We start from the raw sequence: 17,605 nt of genomic DNA, 5'->3' as shown, positions 1-17,605 counted from the left end.
TTGAGATGCTTGAAGAAGACTAGATTGCTTGTAATTCTATTACTGGCTATTTACCATTTAACACTAAATCACACAGCCATTATGTGTTATTTCAATTTTTCCCCTTGTAAAATTTCCCTTGTAGAATTCCCTACCCTCAAGGTCACATGTAGATCGTGTCTTAATAAATGGCGCTACTAACAGCTATAATATGAGGGCATCGAAGCTTCCCTTGGTTTGTCTGAATTGGGTGGCAAAGAAAAGACAAAAAGGAGAGCATTTTCTGCCTTCATGAAAGCTTAGAAATAACACAAATATCAGGTAGAGCAACAAGACTTCCCAAATTACTGCAGTCTGGAAATTGTTTCAAACACAACTCATGCATTACCAAAAGGCTTCACTTTTAAAAGAAGGTCTATACATACTAATTCCAGGAATGCTTTCTATAGGAATTTGTCGAACTCCATCTTTAAAACATGAAAGTCCAGGGTAAACTTTCCGAATCTGGGCCTGTTTTCTTTCTATCAGCTTTTTAATTATCTGTAAAGCACAAGAAGAACATAGGTTTTGTGAAAGAAATCTATGGATATAGCTCATGTCAGCTAATCTACATAAACATTTTCCTGGCAAAATAAAAATATTTTATGGGAGAAAAGAGTAAATGCTATTTAACAGGTAAGAAATGAAAACATTCTATTACACCAGGCCCATTTAATGACATTCACACAACTGCTCTAAATGACTTCTTGCTGACATCCAGAAAAGACACTGTGGAGAGAACATGCTGCCCCTAGGGCTCACTTGTCATCTTTAGCATAAGAGCCAATTATTTTGCCCTGTTTCTCCGAGGAGCCTCTGCAAGAATTACAGGGAAGCAGCCCTAAGCATTGCTACCCAGTCAAGCGACAGAACCCCTTCCAATCCTGTATTGAGCATCTGTCCCTTTCAGATTAAAGGAGCAGGTGTATAAAGCCTCAGAAAGCACTGACAGCCTGCAACAGTCACAGCCCACTGTTATTTAAACCTTCCAAGCTATTCTGTCTGCATCAAAAAAGCAGCTCAAAGTGTTAAGACAGCACAACCAGGACACGGGGCACCAGGGCTAATCTGGGCATTCTGACAGATGCTTTGGTTTGTTGCGTAAATAATTCCTAATGTACTAGGGCAATTACTTATGAGGCAGTGCAGTTCCCTTCCCCCCTCCCTGACTCAAAAACTTCAAAAATCTCCACCCTGAAATTAACCATATCATAGCCAAATTTTGGAAAAGGAAAAACAAACAGAAGTCATTACCCAAGTTCACAAAAATAAAAAATTCTAGCTCCTTGTTCCTTGATTTCAAATATAGGCCTAGAAAATACTGCAGCAGGAATAAATAATCCTAATAGTAAAACAAATAATTTTATAAGATAAAAGGAACTAGTAAAAAAAAAGTATATTCCTGGTAAATCTTAATCAGTGTTGTCCAATGAGTCTCTCATATAATGTAAAATTTTCTATAAGACATATTTAAAACAAGGGTAAAAACAAAATTGGTGAAATTGATTTTAATAATGTATTTTACATAACCCATTATATAAAAATACCATTACAACATACAGTCTAACAAGAAACAGAATGGGATATTTTACCTTTCACAGTATTCAAATGATTTTTACAAGTATCACTTATTCCAATTGCAACCCCTACCCCTACCCTAAGGAAGGAGGAACTGATGAGGGTAGCAAATGAGTTCTATTTCCTAGCCCCTCAGAGCATATGAGAGCATGTCAGTTATAAGTGTCAGTAGTGGAGATGGCCAGGAAACCAGCACAGCTGGACAGGAGAAGCAGAGAGAGGAGAGTTAAGCTTTTACTTCATGAGTGATGACTCCAATGAAAGGGGGGGATGCTTAAGAGCCTGGTTCACCTGCAGTGGCTTCCTGGGGAATTTGTTTTGAACTAGACAGCTTGGAATTGGAACCAACATGAGTAAAGTCCAACATAAGTCAATTTGTGGCACCTGAATAGAAAGGACCATAAGTAGGGGATGATGGAAAAAACCAGTAGGGAAAGTAACTAGGCAATTAGCAGGTGGAACTGAGTGTGTGTGTGCATATGCACAGAAGGGGAAGAGGACGATTCTTAAATTTTCTTTTAAGATTTATTTACTTATTTGAAAGGTAGAGTTACAGAGGTGGGGAGGGAAGGACACAGAGAGAGAGATCTTTGATCTGCTGAGTCTCTCCCCAAGTGGCTGCAATGGCCAGGGAGGGGCCAGAACAAAGCCAGGAACCGAGACTTGGGCCATACTCCGATGGCAGGAGCTCCTGCGTGCAGGAGCATAAGGACCTGGGCCATACTCCAGTGCTTTCTCAGGTGATTAGTGGAGAGCTGGATTGGTAGTGGAGCTGCCAGGACTCGAACTGGTATCCATAGGAGGCAGCCACTTAACCTGCTACACCACGCCAGCCCCCAATTCCTAAATTTTAATTCACATGGGGGACTACAAAGGACTTGGAAGAGCCAAAGTAAGGATGTTGCAAAACAATGTGATTTTTTTCTAAGGGGACACAATCAAACTTCGTGACATACTGGAGACATACTGGAGATTTGGATAAGGGCTGCTCAATCAGTAATGTAATTAAAAAAAAAAAAAAAACTCTGAAATTTGAAACACTTCTGGTCACAATCATTTCAGATAAGGGGAACTCGGCCTGCACATGAAACCAAATATACTGTTATGATGACTTCATACCTCTTTTACAAGAACTAGGTTAAGAGCTCCAAACTGCCATCAACCATTCAAGGGTGTTTGTAAGAAAAGGCTGGAGGCAAAGACTGAGGGGGGGGGAGGGGGGAGAAGGGATCTGAGCAGAAGAGAAAAAACAAGGAGGAGGAAGCATTGTCTTCCAAAAAGTTGACTGCTTTGTTAGCTATCTAAAATAGCTCTGAGCTCTGGCTTTCCCCTTGGGGATTGGGGGGTGGGGGGGACGACACACCGTGTGCACTGTGAATTTTTCAGGCTGTGCCAAGAGAATCTCAGTTAACACTGTGGGGATGAGCTGGTGCTGCTGGGAGGAGGAATGAGGAAAGAGCAGCAGCTGACAGCACAGTGATGGCTTTAGTTGGCCAGCAGCCTCCAAGGCTGAACAATGTGCGGCTGAATCCAGACCTACTCATTAAGCCCCACAGAGAACAATGGGGAAAGCCGGCTCCTCGACAGAGACAAGGAGAGAGGGGAGCCTGCTGTGCTTTATTAACTCCATTTATTTGGAATTCTCTCTGAGGCTGACATCTTTGACCAAAAGGCAACAAAAGTTGTTTTTATTTTCTAATTTTAAAAGAAAGCTTTTTGCTCACTTCCATGGGAAGCGTTAAGAACAAATCCGTTTTAAGCAAAAGGCAAAGACTTAATGAGTAACTACTATGCACCAGATACCGTGTAAGGAGCTTCATGGCTAAGTCGGTAACGCCTGATAAGCAACTGAGAACTGAGATTATGGTAGTTAATAGAAACCAGAAAACAAAGATGGGTTTAAGACAGACATCTTTAATTATTTGCTGGAGAAAAGTACACTAAAACAAATAACAGAAGTATGGAGTGAGATAGCTGTGGGATGACACAGATGCAAACTCCCAGTTTTCTGAAATCAAACACACTGGGTGGGAGGAAGATGACCCTGGGCTTCACACACAAAAGTCATTCATTTAATCAAACAGCCTCTGTGTACTCTCCAATTATGCTCTTTTTAGGGTAATTTTTTTTCTGCCTTAGAGAAATGTAAAAAGACTGTACAGTCAAATCTGTCAATCTTTCCTGTTACCACTTCTCTTTTCATACGCAGGAGTCACCCCATACCAGATAATAAATCACTTAAATATCTAGAAGTAGCAGCTTTCAGAATATACAAGGTGAAAAGAGAGATTAATGCACACTAAGATAAATGTCTATGTGAAGTGATTAAGTGAAATTCATACAGATGGATCAAAGCAGGGCTCGGAAGTTCAAAGGAGGAAGGCAGCACTGCCTGAAATGGCTTGATCTGCATGTGTGTTGAATGAAAGGAGTAGGTAACAGATGAAGACATCAAGCAAGATGGTTAAAGCATCAGTAATGGCCATTAGACTGGAGATGGAGGTAAAGAGCTGATTGGGAAGGAAAAAGCGAAAGTTAAAGCATGTTACATTTTACACAGATTTCACAAGTACTGAGTATCTTAGGAATGGTGACCTAGAGAGGAGACTATCCAGGAAGTCTTTAAAGAAGAAAGCTAGATAAACCAGAGCAGACTGAGATTATGATGTACACTCAACAAATACACAAAAACCAAGGAATGCATCGCACCACCACTAAGATGAGGCTGTAAGAAACATACATCCATCACTCGCTTACCTCTTTCTGCTTTTTAATGATCACAGAAAATTCTGTATATGGGATCCGAGGATTTAGCTCACATCCCATTAAAGTGGCTCCTTCATAATCCTTAATGTAGCCAACATATTTGGCTTTAGGTATTTTAATTTCTTTGGAGAAACCCTGCAAAGACAATAAATCCATTCATATGGACACTGTGCATCAAATGTCTCCTGAGTGCTGCGTGCCAGGCATAGGCATCAAAACATGTTTCTTTCAAAGTCTCCTCCTACTAATCTGAAAAGATTAGCTTCACTCATGAAGTTCAAAAACATCAGAAATCAAACTATGCAAATAGAAAGCAAGATAACATAAAAATGATACTAATAAAACAAATAATTTTTAAGGTTTAAAACAGGAACCAATATTAAGTAAAAATTGGGTTTAATTTTGCATTCAACTACATAATAGAGAATGCAAATTTCCCCTCAAAAAATGTATTATGGGAGTTACTCAGACTTTTTATTTTTTTAATACTTATTTACTTGAAAGGCAGAGGGAGAAAAAGAGGGAGAGACAAAGAGAAAAAGATCTTCCATCTACTGGTTCATTCCCTAAACGTCCAAAATCATCAGGGCTGGGCCAGGCTGAAGCCAGGAACCCGAAACCCCAGGTCTCTCATACTAGGGTCATCCTCTGCTGTTTCCCCAGGCTCATTAGCAGAGAATTAGATTGGAAGCAGAGCAGCCAGGACTTGAACCAGCGCTCAGATATGGGATGCTGGCTTTCTAAGAGTCAGCTTGACCTGCTGCCTGGCCGTTGGAATTTACTCAGATTCTTAACAAGTCAGTAACATTTATGGACACTCTAAGACAAAAGATTGTCAAAAAATGTTGCAAGGGGTCAGGGCAGTGGGTAAAGCCACTGCCTGTGACCCCAGCATCTTATATGGGTGCCAGTTCAAGTCTCAGATGCTCCACTCCTAATCCAACTCCCTGCCAATGGCCTGGGAAAAGCAGTGCAAGATGGCCCAAGTATTTGGGCCCCTGCACCCATGTGGGAGACCCAGAAGAAGATCTGGCTCCTGGCTTTGGATCAGTCTAGCCCTGGCCATTGTGGCCATTTGGGGAGTGAGTGAACTAGCAGATGGAAGGCTTTACTCTCTCTGTCTCTCTCTCTCTCTCTCTCTCTCTAATCTACCTTTCAAATAAACAAATAAACATTTGAAAAATATATTGCAGCTAGAACCTTAATGCTGAAAAAATGAAACCTCTTCTCTGTAGGTAAAAGCTGTCATAATTTATGGCTGATTCAGTGACATTAATGCCTTGCAATATACATCCTTTAAGCTGAAACAACAGCATGCTTCAGGGCATGACACTGAAAAATTCAAATAATAATTTACAATATAAACCGAATTTTTCTTAAGGCATCTATTTCAGTTACTTGCAGAAAATTATTTGAACTTCAAAACTATCACTAGCAGTTTGTTTCCTACCTTACTTTCAGCAAAACCTTATCTTCCAAGTAATTATTGCCATCATCCTCAATGAGGACTACAGACAAGTCACTTAAGACGTTGTCAATTTTTTTTTTTAAAAAAAGGAATCAGGCTTTGCAATGTAATTACAGTCTAGAAAGGCTGACAAACACAAACTAAAAAAGAAAAGAAAGTTTCAACCATAAACATAACAGTCATAAAGACATCCCAAAGAATGAGAAGAGGGGCCAGCACTGTGGCGCAGCAGGTTAAAGCCCCAGCCTATAACACCAGCACCCCATATGGAGTGCCAGTTTGAGTCCCAGCTGCTCCACTTCTGATCCAGTGCCCAGCTAATGTGCCTGGAAAAGCAGCAGAGGATGGCCCCAGTTTTTGGGTCCTTGCACCCATGTGGGAGACCAGGAAGAAGCTCCTGGCTCCTGACTTCTGATCAGCTCAGCTCCCGCCATTGTGGCCATTTGGGAAGCACACAGCAGATGGAAGACCTCTCTCTCTCTCTCTCTCTCTCTCTCGCTCTTTCTCTATCTCTCTCTGTAACTCTTTCAAATAAACAAAATAAATCCTTAAAAAATAAAAAGGGCTGAGAAGAAAACAAGGAGATTAATTTTCTGCCGTCAAGCAGGAAAAGCTACTATTAATTCAATGAATATGATTAAAGAAGTCAATGAACATTAAGTATAAAACCTTTAAAATTCTCTGGATTAAAAACCAATCCACAAGCAATATATGAATGAATATAAAAAGCTGATATCACTATACAAACGCTCTTGTAAATCAATATAAAAACATTTTAATAGAAAAAGGGACAAAATATAATGAATTGGCAATTCAAAAAAAGTAGAAATTCAGGGGCCAGCACTGGTGAGTACTAGTAGCCTCCACCTGTGGTGCCAGCATCCCTTACAGGTGCCAGTTTATGTCCCAGCTGCTCCTCTTCTGATCCAGCTCTCTGTTTATGGCCTGGAAATGCAGCGGAAGATGGCCAAGTGTTTAGGCCTCTGCACCCACATGGAAGATCTGGAAGATGCTCCTGGCTCCTGGCTTCAGATCAGCCCAGCTCTAGCTGTTGTGGCCATTTTGAGAGTGAAACAGTAAATGGAAGAACTTTTCTCTCTGCCTTTCCCTCTCTCTAACTCTGCTCTCAAATAAATAAATGAAATCTTTAAAAAAAAAAAAAAAGGTAGAAATTCAAAGGGTCAATAAACATGGAAAAATTAACCAAATCTCACTATGATCAAATAAAGTCAAATACATAATTTGTTATTTGGAAAAGGGAGTAAAAATGCTTTTTTTTTTTTTTTTTCAATTACCATGTCCTTTCCTGAGTTCCCTTATATACTGCAGACAAGAATAGAAATTGTTTCCATATTTGGCAACACATAACAAAAAAACTTAAAAGTTTGGAAAAAACTCTACTTCTAGACTCTAAGCAAATAACCATTAGTGATGGTAAATCATATATACACACACATGCACACATGTATATTTACATATTAAAAACACAGACATCTAAAAATGTGGTATTGGGTAAATAAATTATTCTCTATATGAATCTCAGGATACCATCAAAAATTATGTGTAAAAATGACAAAAACATCAAATGAAAAGATCTGTAACTAAGTTATATACACAGTATGAGCCAATTTATATATATATACATTTACAGATAAGAGAAAAATATAAGAAATCTATATATCAAAAGGTTAACCAAGTGGCCAGCACTGTGGCGAGTGGGTAAAGTCACCGCCTGCAGTGCCAGCATCCCATATGGGTGCCGGTTCAAGTCCTGGCTGCTCCATTTCCAATCCAGCTCTCTGCTATGGCCTGGGAAAGCAGTAGAAGATGGCCCAAGTCCTTGGGCCCCTGCACCCATGTGGGAGACCTGGAGTAAGACCCCAGCTCCTGGCTTTGAATTGGTGCAGCTCTAGCTGTTGTGACCAACTGGAATAAACCAGTAGGTGGAAGACCCCTCCTCTCCTTCTCTCTCTGCCTCTCCTTCTCTCTTAGTGTAACTCTGACTTTCAAGTAAATAAATAAATCTAAAAAAAAAAAATTTTTAAAAGCCAACTAAAATTTTCTGGATAATAAACTGCAACCAATTTTTCTGTTCTTTGTGCATTACATACTCCAAAATTTCTACAATGACTATCTATAACTTTTGTCGTTAGAAAAATAAATGGAATTATAAGTCACTGTTAAAAATAACATGCATGCAGCCAAAGAATATTCCTAAAAAGGCTAAGCTGAAAACTTCTGATAAGCAAGTACTAAGGTAGCAGCAAAGCTCCCAGACTGCTACGTGCTATGGAACCAGGATGGTCTGTGGTCCATTTTAACTTTCATGACTTTCCTCAGTTGTTATACATACAGGGTTGCCAGACACTGCGTTATTTCTCTCATTTGTGGAAGACTTTATCAGCCCAGGACTGGGAATTCCTCCCTAGTCTTGGAATACCATATTCTGATATGTCAAAATGCACTATTGTACTTCACTTATACATGGCAATTAAGGAACAAATCACTATATATCAACTATAACTCTGTAATTCAGTCTCAGGTTTATTTGTGGCATAAGATTTACAAAATAAATATGTCCTTCTCCAAAGTAGGAAACACTCGGGGGAAACATCTGTCGGGATGAAGGCTCCCTGAGTGCATATTAAATAAAGGAAAGACACAGCAGTGTTGCCCAGTTAGAAACCTACCTGTTTCTTAAAGTACCCAATTGCATATTCATCTGCATATGTGAGAAAGTTCAGGATGTCATGTTTTATATGATATTCTTTCAAATGATTCATCAGATGTGTTCCATAGCCCTGTGCAGAAGTTAGCATATGGACAAATACATTAGGTTCTGGAGAAAAGAAATCCCTACAAATCCATCAGGAATGTCAGTAAATTTAAGAGTTTGTGATTATTATATATTTTACCAACCAGGGTCATCCCTCAGGAAATATAGCACTAACCACCTTTTTTGCATTTCTGAACTTTTAAAATGAACTACAAAATCAAAAGATTCCAAGTTCTTAATCAGAGATAAAATCAACATTAGAAAGCAGAAGCTTTTGGTTCTTGGAAAATAACACACCAAAGTTAGAAACTGCCAATCTGATCCTATAGATTACTTGCTGAACACTAATCTAGGAGTTTCTGGGTAAATGCTGATCATGAATTTCTTCTTATCTTTCAAGTACCTGTGTACCTAAGATGAAAAGACCTATGTAAATAAAAAGTGCTAATCCTCATAAGACTATTTACTAATCCACCTGTTTACAATGCACCACAAATCAGCAAACCTCCTGAAGAATTGTATCATCACATAGGATATACAGCTTAGTTTTAGGAGACCTTTCTCAGCAAGGCCTGAGAAACCCAGAATCTCTGAGCCAACTAGACAACTTTAGGAATTCACAAAAGGCAAAGAACAATGCTAAATAAGTTAGTGATTGATAGATGAAAACAAAATGCAAGTCCCAGTTTTCTCAATGGCATGCATAGCTTAGAGAAAATTTATCAATTTAATATGATTATTTATAAACCTCAGGAAAAAAAAGTTAAATCTAAGCATCCAGATGTAACTATCTGTACATAGATGGTCTGGAATTTGTTGATGCATTTTTCAAAAAAACTCAAAACTACTCACAGGTATGATGTCATGGAATCATAGTACCTTAAGGGCACAATTTTTGGAACTCATTTAGTTCAACTCTTTATCCCATGTGAGGCTAGTAGTATTTTGTCAACTGTCACAAAAAGATCTGCTAGAATCTCTCTACTGTAGGGCAGTCACTTGATCCTAAGCTAGAACAATTCATTTTTGGGATCTGTATAGTTGAAAATTCTTCCTAATATCTTCCCAAGATCTGACCCTTTGGTTTTTTTCTTTTTCTTTTTCTTTTCTTTTTTTTTTTTTTGACAGGCAGAGTGGACAGTGAAAGAGAGAGACAGAGAGAAAGGTCTTCCTTTTTGCCGTTGGTTCACCCTCCAATGGCCGCCGCAGCTGGCGCACCGCGCTGATTCAAAGCCAGGAGCCAGGTGCTTCTCCTGGTCTCCTAGGGGTGCAGGGCCCAAGGACTTGGGCCATCCTCCACTGCCTTCCCGGGCCACAGCAGAGAGCTGGACAGGAAGAGGGGCAGGGCAAGCAGGACAGAATCCGGTGCACTGACTGGGACTAGAACCCGCTGTGCCGGCGCCACAGGTGGAGGATTAGCCTATTGAGCCGCAGCTACGGCCTATTGTTTCTATGTACTGACCTTAGCCCTACTCCTAGAGTCACTGAGACACATTCTTGTCTTAAACAGCTCTCCAAGCTCCAAGCTCTTGAAGACTGTACTCCCTCACTGGCGCCTACCCCTATCTCCCAGTTCCCAAGCCAAGCACCATCAAAGCTGCAATCATTCCTCATGTGGCACAACTGGAAGACCCCTCATCACCTGAATCACCTTGTTCAAGGCTTTCTGCCAATCTAAGAATGCTTTTCCAGAGCATGGATTCCATACCAGAGCATAATAATAATCAAGGGATGGTCTTTCCAGTTAATAGAACATTATCATCATCTCCTTCTGAAAATTATCCTTCCATAATCCAAGGACATTTTAGGTTTGTCCTAACATATTACAATAAAAAACACTGAATTTAAGTAAAACGTGGAAAAAAAGAATGAGATATCTCTTTCCTTGAGGAGATGATATTAAAACGGGGAAGACATAAACACATAATTACAGGATGGAGCAGCACTGTTGTATATGCTAAGCACTAGCTCCCTGTGACTATTGAGCAAGTGAAACATGAATTCCAAATTGAGATTAAAAATATCCTCAAGGGGCCGGTGCTGCGGCTCACTAGGCTAATCCTCTGCCTGCAGCACTGGTACCCAGAGTTCTAGTTCCAGTTGGGGCACCAGATTCTGTTCCGATTGCTCCTCTTCCAGTTCAGCTCCCTGCCATGGCCCAGGAAGGCAGTGGAGGATGGCCCAAGTGCTTGGGTCCTGCAACCTGCATGGGAGACCAGGAGAAAGCACCTGACTCCTGGCTTTGGATCCATGCAGCAAGCCAGCTGTAGCAGCCATTTCGGGGGTGAACCAACGGAAGGAAGACCTTTCTCTCTGTCTCTCTCTCTCTCACTATCCACTCTGCCTGTCAAAAAGAAAAAAAGAAAAAAAATCCTCAAGGAAAAAAATCTCATTATTAATAAGATATTTATTATATGTTGAAATGTTTGGGCAATTTGTTAAGATGTAAAATAGGGGCCAGCTCTGTGGCATAGCAGGTAAAGCTACCACGTGCAGTGCTGGCATCCCATATAGGTGCTGGTTCGAGTCCCAGCTGCTCTACTTCCAATCCAGCTCTCTGCTATGGCCTGGGAAAGTAGTAGAGGGTGGCCCAGGTCCTTGGGCCCCTGCACCTAAATGGGAGACCCGGGAGAGGCTCCTGGCTCCTGGCTTCGGATCAGTACAGCTCCGGCCATAGCGGTTATCTGGGGAATGAACCAGCGGATGAAAGACCTCTCTCTCTGCCCTGCCTCTCTGTAACTCTGCCTCTCAAATAAATAAATAAATCTTTTTTAAAAAAGTAAAATTAGTTCCACCTATTTCTTTTTACTTTGTACCTACTAGATTTTTTTGGGGGGTGGGAGGGAGAGCAGAATGACGGATAGAGATAGATTGTCCACCTGCTGGTTCACTCCCCAAATGCCTGCAGCAGCCAGTGCTGGGTCAGGCCACAGCCAGGAGTTCAGAACTCCATCTGAGTCTCCCATGTGGGAGTCAGGAACCCCAGTACTTGAGGCATTATTTACTGCTCCCTGGTTGTGCACACGCAGGAAGCTGGATGAGAAGCAGAAGAGGCAGTACTCAATCAGGCACTCTGATACGGGATGTGTTTTGAACCAAACACCTGCCCAGTATAAATTTTAAATTACATAAGTAACCTGCATTTGAGGCCTGCATTATATTTTTATTGCATAATATTGTTAAAGAATGATATATCTGTACCTATAGCAGTGGGAAAAAGTCACAAGATAATTGAGTGAGTGAACGAAAAGGAAATAGAAGAAGAAAAAGACACTGAAGCTAGTAAGACTTTTCATGAAATGGAAAATAAGGGTAGGAGACAGATACTAAGAAGAGTGTTTCAAATTTTAAAACTGCTTCAAGATACCATAAACAATTTAAGATACAATAAATAAAAGATAAATGAAAAACTGAGATGTAGTTGCAACATTTTCACAAATATCAAGAATACATAAACATCTTCTATAGGATCAATTTAAAAAAAAAAAAAAGAGAGAACCTAAGATAACAATCAAAGGATAGGCACAGGAAAAAATATATCCAGTAAATATAAAAAATATGTTCAATCTCAATAGCAATCAGAGCACTACTGTGAGATGAAATATTTCACCCAACTCTACAAAAGCATCTTTGAGGGTAAAGGTACTCAGTGTCAGTAAAATGGAGGAAATGACACTCTCCAAGACCATCAGTGAAAATGTAAATTGTTGGGCCTGAGAGGGAAATTGGAACTTCTTATTTTTTTTAATTTAGACTGGGGGGTGGGAGGGCTTTGTGGCACAGCAGATTAAGCCTCCACCTGCAATGCTGAAAATCATATTGGAGCACCACGTGGCTGCTCTGCTTTTGATCCAGCTCCCTGCTAATGCACTCGGGAACACAACAGAAAATGCACTCATGTGGGAGACCCAGGTGGAGAACCTGGCTCCAGGCTTCAGGTTGGCCCAGCTCCAGTCCTTGTAGCCATTTGGGTAATGAACAGATACAAGATATTTTCCCACCACCACACCTCTTTTTCTTTTCTTTTTTTCTTTTTTAAAAGATTTATTTATTTGAAAGTTAGAGTTACAAAGAGAGAGGAAAGGCAGAGAGAGACAGAGGTCTTCCATCCAATGGTTCACTCCCCAATTGGCTGCAATGGCCGGAGCTGTGCCAATCCAAATCCAGGAGCCAGAAGCTTCTTCTGGGTCTCCCACATGGGTGCAGGGGCCCAAGGACTTGGGCCATCTTCTACAGCTTTCCTAGGTCATTAGCAGAGAGCTGGATGGGAATTGGAGCAGTTGGGTCTTGAACCAGTGCCCATATGGGATGCCAGTACTTCAGGCCAGGGTGTTAACCTGCTGTGCCACAGTGCCGGCCCCCACACCTCTTTTTCTTTCTCTCTCTGGTTTCCTCATTGTCACTCAGACTTTCAAATAAATAAATCATTTTTGTAGCATGGCAATATATATGGAATAAATTTCATTATGTAAATAACAGAACACATCCACCTTTTAGGTACAGGTGCATTCCAATCACAAACATGAATACAGAAGCACCTGGAAGGATGCACACCAAGCAATAGCACAGAATGGCAGGGGCAAGGGTGAACAGGATTTTTACTTTATCTGAAAATGTATTTGTACGTGACTTCTGTAATTAAAAATTATTTTTAAAGAAAAAAATTTTAGCTGGAGGAAAGGAGAAAGTTGGTGAGCTGGAGAGAATTGCACATATAGAGGAAAAGCAGTATCTGGAAATCAATAAGAAATATGACTTCTGATGAAATTCATTTTAACAAAGGTGTGGGATGATACAGGAGGTAGGGTTTTGTTGGTATGCACTATCTCATAAGGAGTTCATAGAACTATTATTTCTTTTCCTTATCCACAATCCAATTAATTTTACTTAAAAACAATGATAACTCTTTAATAAATAGCTGCTCAAAACTTGCATAAGATATTTTGCATTACTGGCTACTACTTTGTCACTTCTCCAAAGAAATTTTCCAGATTCCAACATCCTTTTGAGTAGGGGCTATGACTTTTAACTTGAACTTCCTCTGCATTTAGCACTATGACCGGCAGTAGTGGCAGCTTGAACATCTCCTTGATTATACAGGCACTGACAACAGAAAGCTATTATAAGCAAACGTTTAGATTCTAACCCCAAAACTGCTTGTATTTCCCTTGTTTGTGTATCTATTTTTAACTGCTACTAAAAGGATTCTTTTTCCAAAACTATCCAGTAACTTTAGTGTTTATTTAAATATTTACTAAAGGAAACAAGTATTGGTGAAGTAATGGTAATGTTGTGTATAATATCAAAACTAAATAGTTTTTACAAGACAAGATAGTCTATAACCAGTAAGGAGCTTCAAGCAAATTCTAAAATGTTGTCTTGTGAGTGCCTTGAGCAAGATAAATTCAAATATGATTCTAACTGAAAACATTCATAAGAATTTGTAAATAAGTTTGATTCTCAAAAATGACTGGGTATAAATTCTAAAGTACCAGTTAGTCAAGGCTTTTAATATAGCAAATAAACATTTAAAACCTCTACCTATTACTTTATGGTTTTTCAAAATTATGTGTACGGCCACTGGGACTCATTCAGTTTCACTCAGTATTGGAGCCGGGCCTCTATCTGTCTACAACTGATGAGTTAGTAAAGCTCTAATCTTTATCTTAGACTTATGCTATGAAAATGTACAAAAAAATCTTCAAAAAGTTCATGAAAAACCAGGTTTAAAAAATAAGTTCATTTTGATGGAAAAGAGCAAAATTCATGCAGAGTTTCTTCATAGTACAGGCTTCATTTCTATGAACAGTTTTAAGATCTCCCCTAAACATGAAGGGCAGTACCATGTCCCCAGAGTTGTTCATTAATCATTAACTAACGACAGAACACACTGAAAAGAGATCAGGAAATTAATGAAAGAACAGTTTTTCCCATTCTTAATCCTACTAAACAATAGGTTCCTCATAACTTGAATCCATAAACACATACAAGGGAATTTCAAAAGGTTTATAGAAAATGGAATAAAAAGGTAAGCATAACAACCAAGCACTTGGCGTACCGGTTAAGACATCTGTATCTTGCAGGTTTGATTCCTGGCTCCAGCTCCTAACTCAAACTTCCTACCAGTAAGGACCCTGGGAGGCAGTGGTGATGACTCAAGTAACTGTGTCCCTGCCACCCATGTGGGAGGCCTGACAGCTTTCCTGGCACTTAGCTTCAGCCCTGCCCAGTCCTGGCCCTTGTGGGTATTTGAGAGTGAACTAGCAGATGGTAACTCATTATTTCTCTGTCTTTTAAATAAATAAATAAATGTCTGTTAAATGTTTTTAAAATGTAAAGTTTATTTTGGTTCAAAATAGTTTGAAATCCATGTGTACATTTTTTATAATATACAGTTTCCATGAACTTTTTGAACACCTCTCATACACATAATTTCCAAAATTTTTGCATTAAAATAAACTTAACTTTTAATGCCATTTTCCATGAACCTTTTGAAGTAACCATATATATGACTTTCATCAAACCCATCCATTCTATGGTTTTGAAAGACTAATCTTCATTTTCTAAAACTGAAATTTTGAGTCATAAAAAGTTATTTTTTGTCCAGCTCTTCCTACTGAGTTTGTGTTGTTTGGCCACCTTCCTTCAAGTCTTTAGAAAATTACATGGTTTGAGAGAAAAAAAAATAAATTGCCCTTCTGGGAAGTAAAAAGACAAAGTATCCAATTCATAGTAAATACTTCGTTTTCCTGCAGTATCCCTAAAAGTGTCCAAGTCAACCTTAATCAACCTTTCCAAACAAGGAGCCTGGTGTAGCTATCATTGAAAACAAAAACTATGTAAACTTTTCCCAAAATTACAAAGCAATGGCATATTTCCCAAGTCTTCACTCCATGAAAACTCAAACAAAATTGTCCTTTAAGTAGGGCCCTAAACACTCTATATTTGGAAAGATTTGGACATTTGGACACTTTCATTTTGGTTAAGGAGAAAAAACGATAAATACAGCAACAGCACCATCTAAAGACATACTGTCAGAATTCCTTGAAAAGAAGCCAGAGATCCGTTTCACGCATACACGGGTCTTTACTGCCCCAGTCAGAATGATAAATGTAAGGCTGCTGAATCGCATTTGCCTTTTGGTACTCAATGCTGGAAGTCAAAGACAAAAAGCTCCACTTGTGCTTTGTGAGAGCAAATATATCACAGCAGCTGTCCTTGGCACTGTGACTTGAGAAAAAAAAGCCACTAATGAAAGCAAAAGTGCCAACTGCATTGGTTGTCACCCTCAAGTACAGAATAATTCCTTTCAGTGACTTATTTTTGGTTTATGTAAATGGCATTGCTTCTTTGAAGGCGAAGGAGCCAAAGATGTCCTTAAACCTGCACTGTTTCAATTCTGGCATCTCTGCCAGCACCTGAACCGTGGCTAGTCCAAGGTGAAAGGTGCCAGAAGGGTAAAATCACTTGATTTGAACCTGCCACTCAGATGGGAGACCCGGATGGGGTTCCGGGCTCCTGCCTGCAGCACGGAGCTCCAGCTGTTACAGCTATCTGGGGAGTGAACCAGAGGATGAAAGACCTCTTTCTGTCTCTGCCTCTCTCTCTGTCTCTCTCTCTCTCTCTTTCTGTGTATTTGTTACTCTTTCAAGTAAATAAATAAATCTTAAGAAAAAAAAAAAAGGCCAGCACCGTGGCTTAACAGGCTAATCCTCCACCTTGCGGCGCCAGCACACCAGGTTCTAGTACCGGTTGGGGTGCCGGTGCCCCTCTTCCAGGACAGCTCTCTGCTATGGCCCAGGAAGGCAGTGGAGGATGGCCCAAGTGCTTGGGCCCTGCACCCGCATGGGAGACCAGGAGAAGCACCTGGCTCCTGGCTTTGGATCAGCGCAGCGCCAGCCGCAGTGGCCATTGGAGGGTGAACCAATGGCAAAAAGGAAGACCTTTCTCTCTGTCTCTCTCTCTCACTATCCACTCTGCCTGTCAAAAAAAAAAAAAAAAAAAAAAAAAAAAGAAAAGAAAAAAGAAAAAAAAAAAAAAAAAAACAAAACATCAAATCACAGCTACAGTTCCCAGGGAGGGACTCATGCCAAGAACTATTGGGGAGGTAAACCATGACATGAAAAAGAAACAAAACAAGAAAACAAATTAAAAAAAAAATTCCAACACATGCCAAAACCTCCATGAATACTCTAAAATTTAATCATAAACTTACGCAAATTTTCCACAACTCCCCTTTAAGGACAAGGGACAAAGTCTTAAGAAATCTTTGTGAAGTGTAAACTGGCCAAATTTTTATCCTAATCCACATCAACTATACCCTTTCTAATGATTCAGTGTTACCTGGTGTGTGTGTATGTGTGTGTGTGTGTGTGTGTAAACTGACAATGAAAATGAAAACTGGGCTTTATTTCAAATATCCTTTCATTTGCTGAATTACATGTAAATTTCACATTGGGTTATACAGTGTCCCTGTACCTTGCCCCAAGGTCCAACAAAGCCATGGTACAGCCTTACTTACTGGTATGTGGAGCCACCTATTCTCACATAACATCTGTACACTTGTAGTGAGTGTAGTCCTAAATTCTATTGGAGCCCTCTCTGGACACAGCACAGAGAACTTCCTAAGCTCTGCAGCTCTAGCAAGAAGCCTCACGTTCTCCTCTTCTGAGACCTTGGATTACTCTTACCTTGACTTGTTCATTTGAAGTTACAGCACAGAAAACAATCTCTGTGAATCCTTGGGATGGGAACATACGGAAACATATACCACCAATAACACGGCCATCTTTAATTAAAGCGAGGGTTTTGTGTTTCCTGAAAAGAATAATATTATATTAAAGTTTTACTATCCACATTACAGAAATATATTTTTTAGGGGTACGCCTTCATCTGGCCACTATCTTGTTAGACCATCCTTCAACCTGGGCTTCTTAGATCAAGCTTGCCAGCACAAGCCTTCTTTCCAGCGCCCATCACAACAAAACACCAGTCACCTA

The 17,605-nt window shown here is 39.9% G+C and overlaps 1 protein-coding gene across 1 annotated transcript in view; it reads right to left on the bottom strand.

Annotated features, from left to right (window-relative positions):
* Positions 1 to 17,605, bottom strand: part of KAT2B (lysine acetyltransferase 2B) — a 126,017-nt gene that overhangs the window by 12,378 nt on the left and 96,034 nt on the right. The window contains exons 11-14 of the mRNA XM_062215193.1: positions 17,297 to 17,423; positions 8,521 to 8,631; positions 4,354 to 4,497; positions 405 to 519 (exon numbers count right to left, since the gene is read on the bottom strand). Of these exons, the coding sequence (XP_062071177.1) occupies positions 405 to 519; positions 4,354 to 4,497; positions 8,521 to 8,631; positions 17,297 to 17,423 (497 nt within the window). The remainder of the gene's footprint in view (positions 1 to 404; positions 520 to 4,353; positions 4,498 to 8,520; positions 8,632 to 17,296; positions 17,424 to 17,605) is intronic.

This window comes from Lepus europaeus, chromosome 2 (assembly GCF_033115175.1).
Source record: "Lepus europaeus isolate LE1 chromosome 2, mLepTim1.pri, whole genome shotgun sequence".
Classification (NCBI taxonomy): Eukaryota; Metazoa; Chordata; class Mammalia; order Lagomorpha; family Leporidae; genus Lepus; species Lepus europaeus.
This window is presented reverse-complemented; position numbering and strand designations above follow the sequence as displayed.